This window comes from Diabrotica virgifera, chromosome 2, assembly GCF_917563875.1.
Source record: "Diabrotica virgifera virgifera chromosome 2, PGI_DIABVI_V3a".
Classification (NCBI taxonomy): domain Eukaryota; kingdom Metazoa; phylum Arthropoda; class Insecta; order Coleoptera; family Chrysomelidae; genus Diabrotica; species Diabrotica virgifera.
Window position 1 is genome coordinate 148,829,405 of NC_065444.1, and position 25,551 is coordinate 148,854,955.

The 25,551-nt window shown below is 35.5% G+C and overlaps 1 protein-coding gene across 1 annotated transcript; it reads right to left on the minus strand.

Annotated features, from left to right (window-relative positions):
- Window positions 1-7,341: 7,341 nt before the first annotated feature.
- Window positions 7,342-25,002, minus strand: LOC126879667 (uncharacterized). Its single transcript, XM_050642854.1, has 2 exons — window positions 24,404-25,002; window positions 7,342-20,822 (listed from the first exon to the last, which is right to left on the minus strand). Exon 2 carries the CDS (start codon window positions 20,450-20,452, stop codon window positions 16,745-16,747), a length of 3,708 nt encoding a protein of 1,235 aa, XP_050498811.1. The 5' UTR covers window positions 20,453-20,822; window positions 24,404-25,002; the 3' UTR covers window positions 7,342-16,744.
- Between the last annotated feature and the right edge of the window lie 549 nt (window positions 25,003-25,551).

Sequence of the window (25,551 nt, forward strand, 5' to 3'; positions counted from 1 at the left end):
TATTCTTAATAAAAATTTTCGATATTGTGAAATTTAACGATACTTTACCCTTGAGTGAAATTCATATTTTTTTATATACCTCGTATAAAATTTATTAAATTTGATATTTGATGATTGCATCTTAGATTATATACGATTCAGAGTATTTTACAAAGAATAACTTTTTTTCGTAAAACTGATAATAAAAAAGTTATCAATAGGTTCCAAGTTACGCAGACATACTGAATAAGAGCTAAAAAAATTTTTTTGCTCAACATTTATTATTGTTGTATTTTATTATTAAATGTATTTTAGGTAAGTTTTACAGAAAAAAGTTTTGATCACTTTATATAAACATTTTTTAGCTGGTAATTTTCGGTTTTTGTATTACATCTTTGTTATCTTTCTTAATTTTCTCAAAAAGAAATTGTCTATTTTATTTCTAAAGTAAAATAATTTAGTGCATTTTAAAGATTACATCCCAAGCTTTAAAAAAGCACTTACAAAACTGTACCGTCTTAAAGTGGTGGTAATTCTATAAAACTACGAAGATTTCAAAAATTACATTTTTTAAGACGTCATCTCATTTGAATTAAATTTTTGAGATTTTTTTTTAATGAAACATCAATTAGTACGATGCCTGAAAGGTAAGTTGTACAAAATTGAGGGTTTTATAAGAAAATTTGTATTAGTTACACATTTTTAAATCATTTTTAAACAAAATTCATGTAAGGCTCACTTTCCGTTCCCACCGGACTTATGCCCATATTGCCCATACATTTTATTTATTTTTATTATAACCGTAAGATAGCTTAATTATTCTTCTTTTAGGTTCAATTTGTAAAATTTCATTTGATCCATTAGTTAAAGAATTACATTAAAATAACTCAACCGTGCACTTCGCCGTATGCTAGTTTACAGTGCGCCAATGTTTGTGAGAAGGGTGACTTTAGCGTTATAAATAAAAAATTATAAAAGATACAGATTTAATTTTAGAAAATTCTTTATAGTTTTCTCTGTAAAATTTTCTGAATTTTTCAATGGTCAAGTCAGTTTTGTTCTATAATTTATATTTTCGGAGTTATTTAAAAAACATCAACCTTCGTAGTTCATTTGTTTAATAAAAAATTAAGCTTCCACTTCTCGAGTAGAACTTTTTGATATGTTGTTTATTAAACATTTCTTACTGAAATTACAAAAAGTTCTATCTTGTTTGATTTTTTCAGAAGTGAAAATCTATATTATGCACTCCCCTGATAACAGGTATCACAAAAAAGGAGTAAACCAGGTTATTTGGAGTAAACAAATTAAATAAATAAAACTTTTAAACTAATTGATGACTGACTCTGAAGTTATTATCACAATGTTAACGTTATAAGACCAAATTTTTATGCAATATCAAGATTGTAGGTATGTACAGGGATATTCACTCTATTTTGACCCCCCTGTAAACTGCTTTATTTACAGAATGAGAAAAATATGTAAAACACAAAAGTTATTCGATTTTTAAATTATGATTTTTTGACAATATATATCGTACTAGTGACGTCATCCATTTGGGCGTGAATAGGAGTGATAGCTCATTTGAAAGCTTATTTAATTTCCTATTCAGTAATATAAACATTAACGTGATTAATTATACATTATATTATGGAAAAATATTTTCAATTAGATTAATTGACACAAAAAGAAGAATATATGTAATTTATTTAATTTAAAATACATTTTACTGCTGTTAGAAAAAGAAATAAAAGTTTATTGCACAAATAAACATTGATTTTTGCTTAAATTCAATGTTCAAACTGTCAAGAGGAAGATGGGTGGCAGCTTGAACATTGAATTTAAGTGAAAAGTAATGTTTATTTGTTCAATAAACATTTATTTCTGTTTTCTGACAGCAGTAGAATGTATTTTGAAATAAAAAAATACATACATTCTTCTTTTTGTGTCAATTAATTTAATTTAAAAATTTTTTTCTGACACCCTGTATAATTAATAATGTAAATGTTTATATTACTGAATAGGGAATTGAATAAATTTTCAAATGAGCTAGACACTCGACCCCTATTCCCATTAAAAAAAATAGTCGATTACGTTATCACACCCAAATGGATGACGTCACTAGTACGATACATATGTCAAAAATCATAATTTAAAAATTGAATAACTTTTGTATTTTACATTTTTTTCTAATTCTGTAAATAAAGCAGTTTACAGGGGGGTCAAAATATAGTGAATAACCCTGTACATTTTTACAATATTTATTTATTAACAATAATTATTAAATATTAAGAATTCTTATATCTCTCACATTTTCTAAGCAACCAATTAGTAAATCAAAATTAAAAAAATCGTTATTTTAAAATTTAAACATGTTTTATCAAATAATTACCATCAAATTCGTTCAAAATGCTTTATTTTTTAATGGTATACGAAGTTTCATAAAATTTTGCATTTTTGGCCTTAAATTGTGAATCAGTTAAAAAGTCCTCCTAATCCACTTTTCAGGAAAAAGAGTTTTGAGTTACCGAGGTCCATAAAATTCAAAAAAATTGTCATGATACCTAGCCGGGTCAAAGTCACGGGAACACCTTATAGTCCAGCCTGTATCGTCGCCCCCGTTAGGTAAATTATTCTGGTTCGATTTTTTTTAAACAAATTCACAAAAATAACTTTTCTACTTCGGATAAATATTTTTTAGATTCTTTGGGTCATGATGATTAAAAAAGGTATCTTGTGATTTGTCTCTAAAATTGATTGTTGTCAAGTTATATGCAATTAAAAATTCGTAAAACGAAAAAATAACCATTTTCAAGGCTTAAGAGCACACAGTAGCGATCAACAGGTAACCACAAACGCGGTCCAAGATTGTGGCTGTAATTTTGAAAATTTTGTCGAGATATCTGGCACATATATTCATAATATAATAAAGAATGCCGGTACAGAGCCCAATTTGAGAAATATGTTATTATGTGGAAATTACTCTATAACTAAATAAAATATTGCAAAAAGGAGCCTGTATCGCCATTAAGGCCGGCCGTTGTATGAAAGAGAGGTCCCCTACTTTCGGTGCAACAGAGAGAAAAGATTCTTTCCCGAGAGATGCTGCCTCTATCGGAGAAATAACGCAATAGATATCTAAGTGAGGCCGCATAGCCGGCCGATATATAGTTTAGTTTGGTTCTTAATCAGTACAGAGAGGTATGCAGGTGCGGCCTCGCTAAGACGACTCGAAATCGTTTTATATATCAGGTGCGAACTTTTAATTTTCTAGGTGGTCTCGCTGAAAATTTTACTCGGATAAATACTGTGCTCGTATCTCGTGGTAAAATCTAAACCAAAAGTATTGAAGAAATCTATTTCGCATATTGGTTCATCATAGTTTGTTACCTACTTCTCATGTCCCAATATTATAAAATTATACCAGGGAAGAACAATTATATCACTCAAATATGTCTAATTGTCTATTTTAGAATGAAAATGTCTATGTATTTTAATGAAAGCTTATAACCAAGGATGGTACTAAAGATGAGAAATTTGACCAAGGCTGTCTGTCCATCTGTCCGCCCAACCGCGAATGTAACTACTCCGTCATTATGCCAGGTGGAATGACAAATGAGGTGTCGAATGAATGGTTATAATCCAACGATGGTACTAAAGATAAGCAATTTGGTGTGTCGGTCTGCCTGACCGCGAATATAACTCCTCCGTCACTGTACCAGGGAGAATGGCAAATAAGGTGTCGAATGCATGTTTATAACCGAGGATGGTACTAAAGATGAAAAATTTGACCAAGACTGTCTGTCCATCTGTCCGTCCGACCGCGAATGTTACTCCGTCATTATGCCAGGGAAAATGACAAATGAGGTTTCGAATGAACGATTATAATCCAACGATGGTACTAAAGATCAGCAATTTGGTACGTCGGTCTGCCTGACCGCGAATATAACTCCTCCGTCACTGTACCAGGTAGAATGACCAATAAAGTGTCGAATGAAAGCTTATAACCAATTATGGTAGTAAAGATGAGAAATTTGACTAAGGCTGTCTGTCCATCTGTTCGTCCGACCGCGAATGTAACTACTCCGTCATTATGCCAGGTAAAATGACAAATGAGGTGTGGAATGAACGGTTATAATCTAACGATGGTACTAAATATGAGCAATATTATGTCAAAATAATTTTATTTTATCGAATTATCGCGCTAATTTCATTAAAACAGGAGCACAATAAGCTAATGTGAAATAAATTAGTAAATAATATCTAAATATTAGTTTATTGCATGTATTATAATATATTATAATGCCATATGACAAGGTATTTTACTTTCCCGCACGCCGTGCGTGAAAGTGCAACTTTCGGAAACGAAATGCGTGCGTGAATCTTTAGTACCATCATTGGTTATAACCGTTCACTGTACACTCGTCACCTCATCTATCATTCTGCCTGGCATAATGACGGAGTAGTTACATTCGCGGTCGGACGGACCGATGGACTAATTCCTTGGTCTAATTTCTCATCGTTAGTACCATCCTTGGATTATAAGCTTTCATTCGACACTTCATTTGTCATTCTACCTGGTACAATGACGGAGGAGTTATATTCGCGGTCAGGCAGACCGAAGGACCAAATTTCTCATCTTTAGTACCATCGTTGGATTATAACCGTTCATTCGACACCTCATTTGTTATTCTACCTGGCATATTGACGGAGTAGTTACATTCGCGGTCGGACGGACAGATAGATAGGCAGCCTTGGTTAACTTTCTCATCTTTAGTACCATCCCGAGTTATAAGCTTTCATTCGACACCTTATTTCTCATTCTACCTGGTACAGTGACGAAGGAGTTATATTCGAGGTCAAGCAGACCGACGTACCAAATTGCTCATCTTTAGTACCATCGTTGGATTATAACCGTTCATTCGACACCCAATTTGTCATTCTACCTTGCATAATGACGGAGTAGTTACATTCGCGGTCGGACGGACCGATGGACACACAGCCTTCGTCTAATTTCTCATCTTTAGTACCATCCTTCGATTATAAGCTTTCATTCGACACCTCATTTGTCATTCTACCTGGTACAGTGACGGAGGAGTTATATTCGCGGTTAGGCAGACCGACGGACCAAATTGCTCATCTTTAGTACCATCGTTGGATTATAACCGTTCATTCGACACCTCATTTGTCATTCTACCTGGCATAATGACGGAGTGGTTACATTCGCGGTCGGACGGACAGATGAACAGACAGCATTGGTCAAATTTCTCATCTTTAGTACCATCCTTGGTTATAAGCTTTCATTCGACACCTTATTGGTGATTCTACCTGGTACAGTGACGGAGGAGTTATATTCGCGGTCAGGCAGACCGACGTACCAAATTGCTTATCTTTAGTACCATCCTTGGATTACAAGCTTTCATTCGACACCTTATTTGTCATTCTATCTGGTACAGTGACGGAGGAGTTATATTCGCGGTCAGGCAGACCGACGGACCAAATTGCTCATCTTTAGTACCATCGTTGGATTATAACCGTTCATTCGACACCTTATTTGTCATTCTACCTGGCATAATGACGAGTAGTTATATGCGCGGTCGGACGTACCGACGACGGCCAGACAGTATAAATTTCTCATCTTTAGTAGCATTCTTGGATTATAAGCATTCATTTGACAACTTTATTCGGCAAAAATATTTCTTGGGGATTTTTTGTCCGGGATTTTTTGCGGGGATATTTTGCCAAAAAAAATTGTGGGGATTATGTGTCCGGGATTTTTTGTGGGGATTATTTGTCCGGGGATTATTTGTGGGGATTTTTTGTCCGGTATAATTTGTGGGGATTTTTTGTCCGGGATTATTTGTCCGGACCCCTAGTAAACTCATATTCGTCAAATACCGAAATTTCCAAAGGAAAGTTTCAGACGGGCCATTACGCTCCTGAATTTTTTAGGTTTTTATAATTTTTTTCGTAGCGCCATCTTATACATAATGGCTACATTAACAGAGCTTAGATTCTTACAGATTCCTATACTCTTTTCGTATTATATGTCCAAGATTTACGTTTCACATGCCAATTTCTATTAATTGAAGAAATTTATTTTAAAAGTACACCACGCAAAAAGTACTTTATTACTTCACATTTTTTTAACGTTACTTCCTTCCATTACATATATATTAGTGCTAGACGAAATTTTATCATGAAATTCATTTAAATACTTGAGTAATTTAGATATAAACGCTCTTATATTTATTGAGGAAAAAGCAAAACTTTCACATTTTTTTATAAACAGTACACAACAGGTAGGATAGCAAAAATATGGCTGTAATTAGCGAGATATATTGTTAGTAGGTTAAGCATTTTTCGGTATACATATATGCTCTAGATTATGAGTGGTGTACTTTATAAAGGTGATGGGATCGCCTATACTTATAACATTACCAATGGCCGGCCTTAAGAAGAACAAAAACTACAGTTTCTTCAAATAAACTTTTTTATCCTATGCCTAAATTTTGTGTCACATTAATTCTATGTGGCGATCTAAATATTGACTACTCCAGTGTGTGTGCTGCTCAGGAATCTCTTCATTCCATCTTTGATTCCTTTGGTATATGAATGCATGTAAATTCTCCAACCAGAATAACTAAAACTAGCTCTAGTGTCACTGACTAGGTCGTATCGTCTTTGGCTCCAAATTCTACTGACTGTACTGTTTTCAACTCAGGTTTCTCTGATCGTGAAACAGTATTGACTACATTGTGGTTAAAATCAAAAAATAATAGTGAAAATACGCAACGAAAATGGTTCCGTGTCTTTGGAGAACAAAATTTTCAAATATTTAAACACCTATGTCAAACAACTGACTGGGACTTCCGTTCTGTTGATGTCGACATCGAGTTTTCTAGATTCATAAAGTTATTGTCTGGTCTGGCATAGGAATCTTTTCCTCCTAGGCCCATCAAAACTAAACACCGTAAACCCTGGTCAACTAGAGGTCTACGTATATCTGCAAAGAACATGCGCTCATTATCGTACCTAAAAAAATTCTCGGACAACATATCTTTCCATCATTACGTTAGGCTTTACAAGAAAATTTACCATAAGCCATAAAGGCCGCCAAGGAAATTTATTACAATGCAAGGCTGGCTAAATCAGGTAATGTTGCTAAGGAAACGTGGTCTATCGTAAATGAACTGAGAAATAAGACTTCTTCTCCCACCACAATCCCGACTTCTCCTGAGACCCTGAACAATTACTTTGTAAATGTGGCCAAAAATTCTCCTTCTCAAGATCCGATTTCATATCTTTCTCATAAGAATGTAAATAGTTTCTTTTTTACACCCTTAGTATTAGGTGAACTACGCTCTACAATAAATGACATTAAAAACAAATCGTCATCTGGGACTGATGGTCTCACTCTTAAAATGTTTTCTGCTCTACCTGATTGCACTTTAAACCATCTTACTACCATAATAAACAGGTCATTCGAAACTGGAGTTTTTCCAAGCTGCCTTAAGACAGCGATAATTATTCCTATACACAAAGGAGGCGATAAAGATCTTGCTTCGAATTATCGCCCTATTGCACCCCTGCCCACGTTGTCGAAGATAATTGAAAGTCTGGTGAAAAAAAGAATCTTATCTTTTCTGTTGAAATACAAATTGCTTACTCCACGTCAATTTGGATTCATGAGTGACAAATGCACGAATGATGCTATGTTCTTCCTTTTCGATCATGTTTACTCCAGTCTAAACAACCATCACTCTACAGCAACAATTTTCTCTGATTTCTCTAAAGCATTCGACTGTGTAAACCATAACATCTTGACTGACAAATTACAGCACTATGGATTTAGGGGAAAGGCTCTTAAATGGCTTAAATCATATTTTAATAAAATAAGTCAGTTTGTAAGGGTTGACACGAGGACGTCTTCTTGCATGCCATTAGAATGTGGGGTACCTCAGGGTTCAGTCCTAGGCCCTTTATTGTTTCTGATGTACATAAATGACATCTCTAGTCTGAACATTAAAGGTAAAATATATCTCTTTGCAGATGATACTAGTATTACTTGGAGTAACACGGATATTATGGATCTTCGCAATACCATAGCTACAGACCTAGTCACCATTACATCGTGGTGCGACTCGAATCTCCTGTTATTTAACGTTTCTAAAACCAAAGTCCTACCTTACAACAGTATGATGCAACCTTTAGTACTTAATAACAACAGCCTAGAGGTAGTTGAATCGTTGAAGTTCTTAGGGCTTATTGTGGATAAGTCTCTAAAATGGAACTTGCACATTGATGCCTTACACAAAAAATTAAGTTCTGCTTGTTTTGCGCTAAGATCAGTTGCTACGGAAATGAATTTGTCAACATCTAGGACCGTTTATTATGCCCTTTTTGAGTCTCATCTCCTTTCCATTCGCCTTTCCATTCTGGGGTTCGTGTTTTGCGACTCAATTTGAGCGTATTTTTAAACTACAAAAGAGAGCTCTTCGTTACTCCCTGAGACTCAATAGCAGAGTTCATTGCCAGGAATTCTTTAAAAAATTTAAAATATTAACTCTTCCTTCTTTGTTTGTTTCTGAATCCGTTTGTTTAATCCGCAAACATGCATCAGAAGGTCCAGAGAGACCCACTCACAACTATCCCCTTAGAAACGTGGAGCATAATCTTTATCTGCCAACCCCACGGTCTGAGCTGGTTAAGTGCTCTATACTATACAATTCGAGAAAAATGCACAATCACCTGCCATCTAACATCAAATCTATTGCAGCATTTCCCGCTTTTCGCAAGGCATTGAAAGCTTATTTGCTTGAGAGAGCTTTTTATACAGTGAATGACTTTTTTATAAACGAAGCAAATTGACTTGCAGGATTATTACTTTCGAGTACTTTTGTACATATTTGCAGCGGCATAGATCTTTTGATTTACTTTCCCTTTCCCTTTTCCTCGTTCGCCTCCTTTTTGCTCTGACGTTGTATACATATTGTTTGCAAAATTTTTAAAATTTTTTAATGTGTACTTAATAACTATAAAATTGTATTTAAGTAGTATAACTCACGCCATTTATTTGGTGTCTGTTTCTGTTTTTATTTTGTTTGTAGTTTTTATTATTTTTTGTTTTTTATTCTATTTTTTATTTTGTATAAGCTTTGTCCACAAATTGTAAAAATTTTTTGACAATAAATCATACCAATCAATCAATCAAAAATTGAGTCTACTAAAAATCGATTTTCTTTAACAAGAAATCGAACGTGACTGACTCAAGAACATTTCACGCCTATGAGTATAAAAATTATTGTGTTTGGTAGTATAAATGTCACTGTCAGTGTCGAATTACCGACGCACTGTTGCCTCATTGTTGAAAGTTCGCAGACCTTTCGAAAAACAAAAATATTGATGCTACTATTTACTCTTAATAATTCGGCTAAAAGTACATAATTATTATGGAAGTCAGAAACTGACCAAATCAAAGTTTAAAGCCCCCTCTACTAGATTGAAGAAATTTTTGTCATTATTTTATTACTAAGACGTTATTTTTAATTATTAACAATGAGTGCTAAGCGTGTATTGATGCGGCCGTTAATGTGAGTGCGAGTGAGATTAACCATTGGAGGGCCGGAATGGTGCATCTCTTTCGCACTCACCATTGAGGCCGCCTAATACGATCTTAGCGCTCATTGGTAATAATTTAGAATAACAGCTTAGTAATAAAATAACGACAAAAATTGCTTTAGGATTTTGTAGAGGGGGCTTTAAACTTTGATTTGGTTACTTTCTGACTTACAATTATTATTTTTAACCCAGTAATTAAGACTTAAAAATGGCCATTTCCGTATTTGTCAAATTTTAAATCGCATTTTAACTCGACAAGAATCAATTTTAGAGAAAAATCACAAGAGAGCGTTTTTGCTCAGAATGACCGAAGTGATCTAAAAAATATAAAAAATAAAGTGAAAAAATTATTTTTGAAAATTTGTTAAAAAAAATTGTTACAATTTTTCGACCATGGTAACTCCTGGCACCCTGTGGATTTGTTATAAAGACCTGTTTTTGAGTAAGTTCGTGCAAAAAAATCGAATCGGAATAATATACCTAACGGGGACGACGATGCAGCTTGGACTATTATTTCTCAGTACAATAAGGACAGTTTCTATAAAAGTCCTATATCATCTATATATGGCACTGAAATGAGAATGCTGAAATATAATTTAATATAATCTAGTGTCTATTTTCTCCCAAAATAATTAAGTTTTTCGATTATGTCAACTCATCTTTTGTCACACCATATTTCATATTTAGTCGGAGAGATAGAAGCGGATTTGGCTCGTGATAAGTAATATGGACAAATATGGGGATATGTTGAATCAGTTGTGTAAATATGACTTTCCACTACGGGCGAAAGCCGGAGTGGGGTACGAGGGTAGTTATAAGGGGTGAAAGTCGCGGTTTGTATTTTTTTTGGTGACGCTCATGATCGAGATAGTGCACCAAAATTAGAGAATAAGTAGGTCATGACGTAACTAATCAAAATCTCCAGGGGCGGACAGTTCCGTGAGGGACAAAGGAGTCGCAGGCAGGAGTGAATTTAAACATTATAAGGAATTTTTGTGACGCTCATGATCGAGTGCACAAAAATTTGGGAATAAGTAGATCATGACGTAACTAAGCAAAACCTTCAGGGGCCGAACGCTGCGTGGGGGATAAAGGGGTGGTGGGCAGGGGTGAATAAAAAATTATAAAGGGTTTTTGTGACGTTTGTCTTTTATATTCACTCCTGCATACAACCCCTTTGTCCCCCACGCAGCTTTCCGCCTCTGAAGATTTTGCTTAGTTACGTCATGATCTACTTATCGCCAAACCAAATTCAGTTGGTTGTAAACCTCTCACCTGATCACAACAACCTTGTGCAATTTCCGAGCAAGAATGACATACATGCACATGTTATATTCATAATCTTAAGACATTGACTTAATGTCGACTACTATTATATAGCATACCTATAATGTAGCAACAATGTTATTTAGAGGTTTCTACACCTATTGAATTGGCTAGTTACAATTACTTGTACACTGGACGTTTACACTGATGATGGTCAGTTTGACCGAAAATGTGTTGTACTTCCACTCCCTTGTGGATAAATTTTAAGAATTTTAATAAATTCATATACACCTATATACAACAGAAGTGTTTACTTCATTCCACGTTGTATAAAATTAATATTTTGTAAAACCATAGTTTTAGTATTTTTAATCTAGTAATACCATAAATTTATTAACACCCTAAAATTAAATTTTCATACATGAATGCTTTGTAAATTCTTGCGATTAAATGCGAGGTCTTGGTTTGGGTTTTATAGCTATTATATTTTAGCCCTCCATGTTTAATACACAATTTTTGGTCGCGTTTACTTTAGAGGGACCTTGTATCCTTTGCCACAAAAAAAAAACAGTTCTTCAACCCCACATTTCAAACAGATTCAACCCATCATTTGTAACTATCTACTCGCTTTTATCTACTGTTATCTTAATCTGAAAATAAATTTTCCCTTATTATAACTAAACCTTTTACTTAAATCCCGGCAAAAACTCCCTTTCAATTATGCAAATACGCGAAAATGCACTACCGGATTTTCAAAATGGTCGCATGGGACACAACATGTGCGTTCCAAGCCAACCCGATCCCATGTGGCGGCAACGAATTAAAACTAAATAAACAAGCTGATTTGAAAATGGACGCTATAGAAATATAAAGGGGGTATACATAAAATATTTGACCTACTTAGATGTGTCGATACAATGATAATGTGTAGATACAATGACGGTATGTTAAATTTTATTTTCCTAAATTTATACATATTTTGCTCTTTATTATTTTTTCCAAGATCCTGGTTTATAACATCAGTTTCAAAACTTCGGCCGATGTTGTCAAACTTTCAACCTTTACAAAAGTGCTGAGATCCTAATGAAAACACACTTCCCCGGTTCTAGTGCATTACAAGCACCGAACTGGATGAAAGAAATAATCGTAGCCACACTGAATGACTGTCATCTGGCCAGAACATTGATCAGTGAGGAAAAGTCTGAATGAACCATATTGTGCTTCACCCCTTTCAAATCACCAGGGCCTGGCGGCATATATCCAGTCCTACTACGGTGGGGACTGGATGTCCTTTTGCCGCACCTTGTGGGAATGTTCAGAGCCTCGTAGGCTCTGAGCTAAGTGAAGAGAGGTAAGTGTGGTCTTCTTACCAAATCTAGGTAGGATGGACTACACACTACCAAAGGCTGTCCAACCTATTAACCCAACATCGTTTTTCTTGAAAATGATGGAAAGGCTATGAGAGGAGTACATAAGGGATAGTTCTCATTCATAACCCACTTCACCTAAATCAACATGCATTTACTTCGGGAAGATCTACCGATTCTGCACCACATCAGTTAGTGGGAAGAGTTGAAAAATTGCTGGACAATAAAGAATACACCCTAAGTATATTCACAGACATTAAAGTAGCGTTTAATAAAACGCTGATACTCTCAGACCAATATAGATTTATTGTTACTGTCTATAAATCCAAAAACGACTATGCATATGACACAGCTGTCTTGCAAAGTGGTAAGTTTGAAAACACCTTATGTGAGAGATTACAAGTTACTCTCAGACTAATAGACCGATCAAATAAAATTACAATACATGTAAATCAAAATGTAATTCCGTACAGGTTGGAATAAATTTTATCTCAAAGCTTAGGTAAGTACAAAAGATATTTTTAAGAAAGTATATGATTCATATGAGAGGATCATTGTTTAAATAATTAAAAATGGGCAATTTTTGCACAAAATTAACTTTTTGAACTGCTGCGGCAATTCTTGTTTTTATTAAGGATTTTACAATTTTTTTCTGCAAAGGGGAAGAAACAGTCTTTTATATGAGACTTAGTAAATTAAATTTGACCCTTAATTTATTTAAATAATTGTAAATCAAATTTGAAAAACAAATTTCCAAAAATATATTATTTGCAATATAAATAAACTCTATAAAATATTTTGTTTTGCAGAAAAAGGTGCACTATATTATCATTATAAATCGACAAAAAAATTGGTCGATAAATATTGAGTAGTTTATGAGATATTTAATTTGTTTTTAAAAAATACCATTTTTCATTTGCAAAAACGCGGTTATTGCCGATAGAGTATATAAGTTTTTAAGGTCAAATTTGCTTTGCTTTTACGTATGTTTTCGATAAATGTATTGGCAAATCAAAATGGCGTTTGAAATTTGGTGTACCGTAAATTGGGGTGAGATTGATCTCCCGGGGTGACATTGATCATTTGTCGTTGTATCACATATATGTAGATACAACCGGCAACAATGTAAAATTGTTTCTGGGCGTGGCACTATTCATTTCTTGGATCTTGACTATAATCAGTTCACGTCGTTGTTAGTTTGCAATTGGCATTGGGAAAAAGTTCTGTGGCTTTGAAATTAACCATAATTTTTGTCCTATTTTTATAGTTTGTGTACTTTTGATGGTAGAGGAAGAACAGAGGTAAGTTCGCTATTTCTAGTGTTATAAAATTATTTTGTATGGTTCTGTAATAATAATTTTAAGTATCTAGCATTTTAACTAACGCCAGCTTTTTTAAGATGGCGGATAATATTGAATGGGGTGACATTGATCAAGTGATCAATCTAACCCAGTGATGTAGGAGGGAGGGATCAACCTAACATCTCTCCCATATCACTGATCTAACCCAGCAGAGTGTGGGTCGGTTGGGCATGGGAAAATTTTGACAGCGTGGGAAAAATTTTATCTGCCACGCCCCACGCCACGCCCACGCCACGCCCACCACAAAGCCACGCCCACCGCAAAGCCACGCCCACCACAAAGCCACGCCCACAGACCAATGGTTGCCCACCGGCCAATGATTGCCCACCGACCAATGAGAAGGAAGCCTCGCCCACCCACAGCATCGCCCATGGACCAATGAGATCAAAGTCCAGCGACCAATGAGAACTTAGCCCCAATCACCGACCAATGAGAACGAAGCCCCCGCCCAACGACCAATGGGAACACAGCCAGGCCCACCTACGTCACAAACCCTCGCCTTCCAAGATGGCCTCCTCTTTATTTCGTTTATCGCAAAATATACAGGGTGTAGTCAGAAAGCCAAATAAGACACTTATCCATGAAGCACCTATCTGCCATCTGCGTTGTTATTGGTTCGTTTATTACATGTAAGACATTAAACGAAAGAGGAGCAATCACAAAGACATTAGCAAAAGAGCATTAGAGCATGTCTCCGACCTGACTGATCATATATTGTTGGAAAGAGGAAGGCATGTTACCATATAAACAAAGATGTCAGCAATGACAAAAACGGCACTATATCATATCTTCGTGTCTATTGGTCCAATTCGTGTGAATATGGTCTCGGTGGGAAAAAGAGGGGATATTGAATATGTTAACATAAAAACAAAGATGTCAGCAATGCCAAAACGACACTAGATCTTCGTTGCTATTGATTTTAGCGTAACAGCCGTTGAAGGAAAGGAGAAACATGGCAACACTGCCAAAACTGTAATATATTTGTTGCTATTGGAGATATTTTGACCTGGCAACTTAATGGGGATTCCACGTCTATCACAGTTCTCTAATCATGCCACCTGTCGGCTGCAACATGTAACTATGCCCAAGCCCTCTAGAAGAACGTATACCATTCTTACAGTATGACCATCAAACATCCTATCACAGTTCTTCATCTTATCATGCCACCTGTCGGCTGCAACACGTAACTAATTGACATTGCCAAAACGGCATTACAACATATCTTCTTGGCTAATGATCCGATTTTGACGTATGGGATATCAAATGAAAGCGGTGGCGACACAGATGGCAACTGTCAATTCTTCTTCTGTCAACGTTCAACATTAATTGCCAATTCTTCTTCTTCTTTTCCGTATAGTGCCTAACAGAACGTGACAGTGCCTAACAGAACGTGACGTGCATAACGTCACGTGAATCACGCGACGTAAATAACGTGACCTGATGGTTTCTAATGGCCTCTAATGGTCTCTGCTACACTCTATTCCCTAATGGTATAGACTATTTATCTTTAAACCATCCTAACAGTGTACCTCTTTAACGTGATATTTTACCGTGAATGACGTAACGTGAATGACGTGACGTGAATAAGACATTGCCAAAACGGCACTATATCGTATCTTCGTTTCAATCATACATTCCTACAATGAACATATACCATTCTTACAGTATGACCAACAAACATCCTCGATCTCCCTCCAATCATACATTCCTACAATGAACATATACCATTCTTACAGTATGACCAACAAACATCCTCGATCTCCCTCCAAGCATACATTCCTACAATGAACATATACCATTCTTACGCTGTGACCAAACCAGCAAACATTTCATGCACAAGTCTTTTCAGAAAAATGCGTATTATTTTTATGTAATTGACTGAATAGTTGCATACAATATTTCATCTACGGCAAGTGGGTAGTATTAATTTTACAGTTTGATATTAAACATCTGCGATAAGAATATATGAGGGCCATAGACGGTTCTTTAATAGCCATCAGACAACAATTTCCCCTGATCATGTTTATAAAACATACGGAATGCACTGTATATACTAACCCAAGCTGACAACATACTTTGCAGATATGGATTACGATCAGCTTATAGGTTTATGTACAATTCCCTTCGTAAAGGTACATATAGACGTGCATCCGTGCGGGTTAAAAGTCGACCGTCCTTTTTATACTCCAAAAGGAGGACCATATTTAAAGGTATTATGTATCAGATATATTGAGAAAAAAATTATATACACTTAGAGTATACCTAGGTAGAAAAAAACTTTTGTTAATGTATAAAGACATATCTAACAGTATTGTCGTAAAGAAAAAGCACGTCGTAAAGGTCGTCACGTTAAAGCTAACATAGCTCGTGCTGATTTTTTTTTTTCAAGGATAATCTGAAACAAAGGTTACTCGTGTTGATTTCCAAGGCACCCATGAGGTACAACACATACCTCGTTGGTGTTTTATCGTGGACACCATCCCCTAGAGGCCTACAACCACCAAATTTCCTCAGAGGAATCAAATGTGATTCAATATATATATATTTGTGATAGCATAGAACAAGCGATTGTTGCCCCACCTTCTAGTAAGTAACGAGCAAAGCTGTAATGATGTTACAAAATCACAAAGTGGTTCATAGCTGAAAACTGTTTATTGTATTTTAAAATACCGGAAATGGTTCAGCAGGCATCTTTTTATTAACATTATTTATAGTACATTTTTATAACGAATATCTTTTAGTGACCTTAACTGAACATCTTTTTTAAACATACAGGAAATGGTTCAGCAGACATCTTTTTATGATCTGATTGCCATCTTTTATAATGAGTGGCTACACGAGCAACGGACGTAACCAGAACGGCTCATTAATTTGCCAGTGGGCTATATATCAGATATCTTTTAATGGTCTTAACTGAACATCTTTTAACGATTTTTAATCATGTAGGACAAACGACAACTCACTACAACTTTTTAGTAACCCACTTTTCAGTGTGACAGACGATCGGTTGTATCGCAGAGGAAAAAGCATCCACTGTTGACAAAACAAAAAGTAATCTATTAATATATAACTTACTAATTAAAAATGTTGATTGTGAGTGTTAAACAGGTATAGTGTTAAAAAATAAAAAAGCTGAGTCTGGGCTATAGTTTAAATTTTAAGTTTTTTATAACCATAAGGTACGGATGTAAAATCTTCAAAAAATTTTCTTTTTGCTGAGTTTGGTCTATATTTTTTTTCAAGGGTTTTTGTGATAACACAATGATCCTGTGTCCTTTGTATTTGTTTAGTCACCACAGAAACAGGGTCAGACTTCATAAGTACCATCTTCTTAATGGTATCGAAATTAACTAATTTAGATGCCTCATAATTTAGACAAATACCTTTAACCTTACAACAAATTTTTTCTTCACCGTTAGGCAAAGTGTATTTATATGCGTAATTTTTAGGCCCTCCAGAAACGAACTCTGAAATATACCCCCCACCCAACTCATCAGTTAAGTCACCTATACACTCACCTATTGGGAGATCAGGTAAGCCAGCCTTGGAAAGGTAAATAGACGAATCTGTGTCGTAATATTTTGCCCGAGACCCAATAATCTCCAGATAAGAGTACAATTTGAGACGAGCCAGAGCCGTAACGTATGATGCCAGAACAACATTAACTGTTGACGACATTGAGTACGCCTCCTCCACATACTCCCACGTAACAACCAGTGTGTCCTCATTTACAGGGATCACCGTATTAACCTGAATGGATGGATTAATCAACATAGCAAAAAATTCTCCAGGCTTGTTTATTATGGATGTTTTAGGGAGGTTCTCTCGCTGAGCGAACTTACCCCAGAAAGAATTGAGCATAAGCTTAGCCAACGACCTCAGACCAGGGTTCTCCGTTATGTCGGAAAACTCCAGCCTGACATCCTCCCTCTGAAGAAACTCCTCGATGTACCGGCTCTTTTCCTCATCCGATACACATCCTCGCGGCCACCCTGAAGCTTGTTGTTTCACTTTGATAAATTTGTTCATCATATCGGAAAAAAGACCTTTCTGAGATTTCGATAACTGTAAAGCATCATAGGACCATATCTCATAGGTCTCAATTATTTTATAACCCTTTGATAAAGCTTTCACTACCTCCTCAATCACCCAAGTACCTGATAGAGCCCGTTCATCATTCGAATGCTCACACTCTTCTTCCGCAAAGTCCTCTCCACACTTTCGGCATAAAACGAACATACATTTACTGTTCATCTTGGTAGGAAGAACAGGATGATAGAGGTTTGTAGGAGGAAGCACCTTACACTTTATTAATCCAGATAACTCAGTAATGTCTACAGCAGTGCATTCCTGTCCAATATATATTTTCTTTGGATGTCCGATTGGGAACTTTCCGTACTTGCATACCCACGGATAAAGCGAACAAACATCAACGTATTTAATTTTTTCACCATCTTTACACTTGTAATACTCTACAGTATTGCCTGTACGACCACCATATAAAGCATCTCTAGGATTCAAAGGTAAACTAGCCATAAGAGGATGCCCCTCGGTATACGCCTTTATCTCGGCCGTCAGCATTTTACGGAATTGACATTCCCATATTTCAACCACCTCATATCCTATTGATCTGAGATGCTTAACTTTAGCAATTGTTTTATCATGACGATTTTCCATACAATCTGAAGGATCGTCATGAAGGGGTGCAGTTCTATCTGTAGGGTAACAAGTAGGACAACCGTGGTAATAACAACCTTGAAAATCAAAGATGGTGTTTTCGTAAAGACCGTCCACCCTACAATTTCCAATAAGAGCTTCAGGTCCCCTGGCGGCATGCTGAATTTTAATACAGCGTTGCTTCTCTTCCCACAATAACCACTGCAAAGCTATTTTCGACTGATTATCTTTAAAACGATAGCCACCTTTTGGAATAAGGGCTATTGTGTTTGGTTGTAAGAAATTACGCCTGAATACCTTGTTACACGTCGATGCAACAGTTGTTGCCTCGAAAAACGGACAGACATTTGAAGTATCCATCAACTGTTTTCTGAAAGTGAGACAAGCCTTAGTCAAAATCTCAACATCGCTAATACAATATTCAACAATTTCCTTTTGAAAATCAAAAACGTATCCCTCATCTACTCTTTCAGCGTGCCACGCGATCAGCTTGTCACGTGCATCATCTTTTAAATTATCGGGATCGTAAAATTTTAGATCAGGCATAGGTCCAACATAAGATTGATTTTCCTCTCTGTTAAACAGATGTGGAAAATATCCCTTTTTCAACTCTGTCAACCCAAAAGCTTTAGGTAGAGCAGACAACGCCATTGGAAAGTAATTAAGACTATCGAGAAAACGAGCGTTACCAACAGCCATTGACACCAACTTTGTACCACGCATAATGAGATCAGGGGTTAAATCAGTCTTTGTTAAAATATAATTTAAAATAAATTGATGGTCGAAGCCTCCTCCATTGTGAGCTAACACGACAACATTCTTGAATTTTTTTCTAATTTGCAAAATATGATTCATAAAAAGACTTATTACGTCAAGACCCCTCAAAATCTTTTGGCGAAATCCACAAGATTGACAGAAAACTAATTTCATCTCAGGGAGACATTTGTAACAACGTTGATTAAATACACAGAGATTTGGTTCTTGAAGAAGCGAACCATCAGCCAATATCTTTTCCTGACTAGTTTCCAAATCATAAAATATAAATAGAAAATCGCTTGATGGAGGAAGACCAGAATCGGGCTGTATGTAACAAAGATGATCTGACGGACAATTTTTCTTACAAGTTTTACAGAAGACCTCACCACAGACATGACTTTTGGTGTAGATCTTGTAACAGGTCTTACACCTTTTGATTTTATCGCATACCGAACCAGCATGAGCATTGAGACATGCCTCACCGTAGAAGTTTCGCCCACATTGATCGCAGGGTATTTTCACGCAATCTTTGGAACAAGCTGGTGAACGACGACAAGCAAAACATGTACCACCACATCTGTGGTCGTTTTTGTTGTTAAACGGCTGGTGGCACTCCTCACAATAATAAATACAACAAAAAGCAGCTGTCAAAGAAGTGATCACGTTAAAGTGTCCTTCATGATACAAAAGATTTAACGCTGGACCATTAGTGTTACCACAGAACATAACGTCACGACCCTTGCTACCATAACTATACACCACAATTTTGTAATCTGTGAGGTGTCCCTGAAACTGTTGTAGTTCGGGTATTCCTGCCCCTCCGACAGGAATTGTTACATTAGCGGCTTCAATCAGTTGATGGGCTCTTTGTCCTTGTATTTTTCCAATATCTTGACGTACCTTCTTCCATTCTTGGTCCTTATCTACGTGAGCTTTTGCAACCACAAGAGCACGAGGTAAACAAAGATTATCCTTGTTTTTAATAACAACAGTTCCTCGCCTTTTCAAACACTCCTCGTTAAAGGAGTTATAAGCTCTTCCTCTCGGACCACCTTTTCCCGCGGGCAGTTTTACCGTCGTAATACCCAAACAAAATGTTTCGGTATTGAGGCCGGTGCTATTACTCTGATATATGGAACTAATCTTATCCCATATATCATCAACGGTCACTTCACAGGCAGGCTTGAACCTCATCCAACCCTGACCTCTGGCAAAGTCTTTCGAGCAAAAAGTGAAACCGACCTGATCGGTTGGTTCCAAACCTTCTGTTCCCTTAAGTACAATCTCCTCGATGGCCTTTTTTACCCATCCCACAGGTTCCTCACTCTGCGGCACATCCCTGATTTTAAATTCCAGAGTTCGTCCCTGGAGGCCAAATTTACGAATTTTCTTAAATGTATCTTTAGTGACTAAGAATTTGTTCATGTTTTCGTTATTAAAGGATGAGAAATACGAATTTTCTTAAAATGTATCTTTAGTGACTAAGAATTTGTTCATGTTTTCGTTATTAAAGGATGAGAAATACGAATTTTCTTAAATGTATCTTTAGTGACTAAGAATGTGTTCATGTTTTCGTTATTAAAAAAAACTGACCAAATCAAACAACACTAAGTAATAACATAATAATAAATATTCAAAACTTAGAATTCAAAAAAATTAGAACCCAAACACTAAATATGTTTTAAAAATTTCAAAAAAAAATTGTTTTCGACAAAATCAAAGTTTGCCACTCAACAGAGCACACTTCTGAACGATATAAAACTCACCAGAGCACACGTCTGAACGCTAGGAATATCTGAAACAGAATGAAGAAAATGCCGTAATGTAAGGTATTAAATATACTTCTAGTCGGACGGAAAACTAAATGTTATTATGTTATGCTCAAAAGGCCCCTGCAAAGTGTAGATTTGTGCTTGTTCTTCCATAAGAATCAATGTAAAAGTGCTGCATTTAAGACATTTATTGAACTTGGATACATTTTTCAAGGAAGTATCAGTACTACCAACATAAAAAGAAGCAGTACGGCCAACTTAGAACAAATATTACCAGAAAGTAAAAGATACTTTGTGATGATTAGATTGGAGCAGGCACATAAAATTATAAGTCGACTCATTCATAGTTAATTCTTCATTATTCTATCACAAGAAGGATTCATGGTTAGGAATTGAAAGTGGGTTTCATATAATTCTTCTTCCTGGTCTAGTTACGAAAATATTTGAAAAATGGGCAACATAATTATGATAGATGTCAGCTACTTAGCGAAAGATGTGGAAAATGTATGAAGAGAACCGATATACATATATCGAGATATGATGAATAAACACGACATTGAAAACTGTTCAGTTAGATTTGCATAACATTTCGGCGAGAAAACTCCCGCCACTTTCATCACTAACACACTCGATAACACAATAAGTTTTCATTCTTCGAATAACCGTCAAAGCAGGCACAGCAGTTGCTCCAGTATGAAACAGTACATTCAGTTAAACTTGATTAAGACATGTATCGAGCAAGAATTTATCCGAACCAGCTACGCAGGCGCGTGTTTACCGGCTAGTTTAATATTTCATGAAGTTGCCAGCCAGTATGGGATAAAGACAGAGGTGGTAGTAGGTGCAAAGTTCTACTCAAATGGAATTGTAATTACGCCCCATTTCTGGAATGAACATACGAACTAGTATACGGCCCAACAGATGCAATTACAAAACATCATCTACCTCATCAAATAGAATTTACGATGAAAAAAGGAATGTTATGTGTAAAAGCGGCGAAGACATAAAAATGTAGAATATTTATTATGATTTTCAGAAAAGCAAATCGACGACTGCCTATTTTAAAGAGGCTCCTGCAGGTCTGCTGGAAATACGAAAAAATATTTTTATTACTGTAGCAAAGATACTTAGGAAAAAATAAATAAATTTTTGAAGTAATTGTTTTTTATATACAACTCAGTTATTGACAATGACCTACTTAGCTATAAAACAAATAATTAAAGAATTAGGTTATATTGTTACAAACAATATATCACTTGTTAATAGGAAGTACGTCATTGATGCTTGTAGCAAAAAGGTTGTTGAGCGCAAAGAAAGTGTGATAGCAGAGAAAGAGAGAGAGAGATAGAGAGAGTTAGGTGCTGACACGTTCTGTCACGTTCTGTTAGGTGCTGACACGTTCTGTCACGTTATTTTACGTCACGTTCTGTCACGTTCTGTCACGTTCTGTTGAGTACTGTCACGTGATTTACGTCATTCACGTAACGCTCTGTTAGTTACTGTCACGTTCTGTTAGTTACTGTGACGTTCTGTGTCACGTGATTACTGCATGAAGTAAACTATGATTCAGCGTTATGTCTGAGGTTATACAGCGATAATTTAACGGTTAGCGCCAAGTCAGATGCAAGTCAGATGCTAGTCAGATGCAAGTCAGATGTATGCCAGATGCATGTTAGCTATATGTCAGATGCGAGTTAGCGGATATAGATAAAGGTGTTAACTAGAGAAACGGCATTCAGATACAAGAAAATTAACGGTGAACATCGTGTCAAGCAGCTTGCTAAGTTATTAAAAAAAGTATAATTCACTCAAAATAATAATGCAACGTGAACAACAACTCAAAACAGTTTTAACACCTAGTACTGAACCTCTTGGAGAACTAAACAATTATCTGAAAACTTCACATCAGACAGAGAAGCATGAAGAGACCAGCGGACACCAAAACAATCGTTTGAGAAATATGCGCCAGAAGGATGAAGAAAGCACAGATGAAGAAGAAGATGAACACCTTCAAAAATATTGGCATCATTCACCAGACCTTGATAGAGCTTATGGTCCACACTATGTTTGGAAAACTGATAAATGGCTAATGGGTGATATGGAAATCAAATTTGCTCCTAAGAATATACTGATTAACGATAGCAAGTACAAGGCTACTTGTGGGCTATATACTGTTATAATTTTATATGTATCCTCAAGACTTTACACCAAATGATAGCCTAAACTATAAAAAAAAAAAAATATTAGAAGTCACAGGTGTTCATAGAGATTCCCTAGGATATTTGAGGCATCAAGCATTCCCGGATAAATTTAATAAGATCATAAAACCTTTGTTTAAAAATAACTCAAACATGCGTCGAAGCCCCTGTGAAAATGTTCGGAAAACTGAGAAAAAACATCGTAAGAGTGTTGAACGCTCTGACCGACAATTTAAACAGCGCACAAGCATAGATTACGAGACATCATCGTTTAACCATTATGTCGTTGGACCTCTGGATAAAAATGTTAAAATAAATCGACTAGGGCATTTAGTTTTTAATTAAAAACTGTAATAATGTACTAGCATAAAAAAAAATTTAAATAAAATAATAAAATGACTCATATTGTCTCTTATTTACTAACCCAATGCATTACAAAGAGTGTCAATATATTTTTAAAAATAAAAATAAGTTGGGTCGTACATAAAATAGAAAATGCAACACGATTATTATCACACTGTTAAAAAATAAATACCAGCTACGCTTGGTCGTATATAAAATATAAATGACAGCTACGCTTCATTGTATATTGTTGAAAAACAAAAGTACGGTAGAATGCGGCATAAAAAGATACTGAAATAAATCATAAAATTGTTCAGAAATATACGGACAGGTGTTGCATCATACATGCCTGAAAAACATGAAATAAAACAAATTTATAAATCAAATTAGAAAATAAGAACTAAACGGTAAAATACTATTATCCTAATGCAGATAACAAGAAAAATGTGCTAAAAGAAGACGGAGTACCGCGCTAAATGTATCATAAAAAGTTACTATTCTTGAGTGTCCGGGAGTCGGCATACCACCGATTCGGGACCACATGGCGATTTTGGTGCATGAAAGTGGCCACGTATCGGCATACCGATTCTGGGCCATATGCGGATTCTAGACCATGAAAGTATTAGAACTAAATAGTAAAATATGATTATCTTAATGTAAAAACCTACCTCATTTATTTATGTAACAAGGAAATATTAAAAGATGAAAAAGTACAGTAGAAATGAGTCATAAACAGCTATTATTATTTTAGGGATAAAACGTAAAATCAGTTAAAAATATTAGCGACAGATACATCCTACGATATGATAAAAACAAGTAATAAAATTACTTATAATAAATCACATTGAATATAAGAATAAAATCACCTATAGTACACACATTTTATTTTAAGAGAAGTATATATAGATACCTAGAAGACCTGCAAACAAGTTGGGAAGAGAGAATTAAAACCAGTATTACCCATAGATGAAAGGAAACACATGTACATCCAAATTATTTAACAAAAATAGCAAACCAATAAATTCATAAAAACCATATGTAAAATAAACAGCAAAATCTCTTACCTTAATTGAATATTTTCCACTGAACACTGTAACTATACTGTAGAAACTGTCAGATGTCGACTGTGGTATATGCTCGTTTATTTCAGTATTTATAGGCGAAATTCACACAGCATGAACGTGATCAAATGAAATTGAATGTGTTTTGCAAAAACAAGACCTTATAGTTTTAAAAATATGTGATAACATTTACACAAATAACAACTGCGGTTACATGTTATCATCCGACTACATCCGGACTTTTAGCATTGTGGCTTGTCATATCTTTGGAGGTTAATATTAACAAAAATAACGTCTGCACTCTTTTCTTATCAACCATACACACCCGGCATGTTAACAAACAACTTAAAATATTTTTGTAAATATTTCAAATTATTCGATTTTTCATAATTTTGTACAAATATTTGTATCTTTGGAACGGATAATCAGAAATCAATGTATGACCCATCAAATTAAAGGATTTTGAATGACGAATTACGTTGTGATGTCTGTTTTAACACAATGTTCTGTATAAGGCCTTTTTTTGTACCATATAAGTACATTTTGTGTCAATATAGTACATTGAGAATTTGTAGTTTTTTGTCGTTTTCAGCCATAAATAATGACCGTAACACACTTGGTCAGTGATTTTCTTAATATGTATGAAAAGACCTTTCTAATGATATATTGCACGGAGCACTTGGTGCAAAATTGAGCGAATTAGGATTTGCTAGAGATCAAACTGCGATACGAGATTTTTCTATGCTAATGGCTTTGTTTTAACGTCAATAACAATAAATAAGCATTTACAGCTCAACCAAGTTATCCCTTAGGCCGTTATGGCAATGTACCATGTATCTTCGGAACGGATAATCAGAAATCAATGTGTGACCCATCAAATTAAAGGATTTTGAATGATGAATTACGTTGCGGTGTCTGTTTTAACGCCATGTCATGTATAACGCCCTTTGGACACATTATCGTTTATTATTTGCCTGATATGTCGAATCTTATCATGTAGCACCTCAAATTACAGGGTTTTGAATGACAAATTACGTTGTGATGTCGGTTTTAACAACATGTCACATATAACGCCTTTTTGACACATTATCGTTTATTATTTCCCTGATATGTCGAATCTTATCATGTAGCACCTCAAATTACAGGGTTTT

Excerpts from the sequence above, each read along its gene's own strand:
- LOC126879667 (XM_050642854.1), bottom strand. The coding sequence starts at position 20,452 with ATGAACAAATTCTTAGTCACTAAAGATACATTTAAGAAAATTCGTAAA.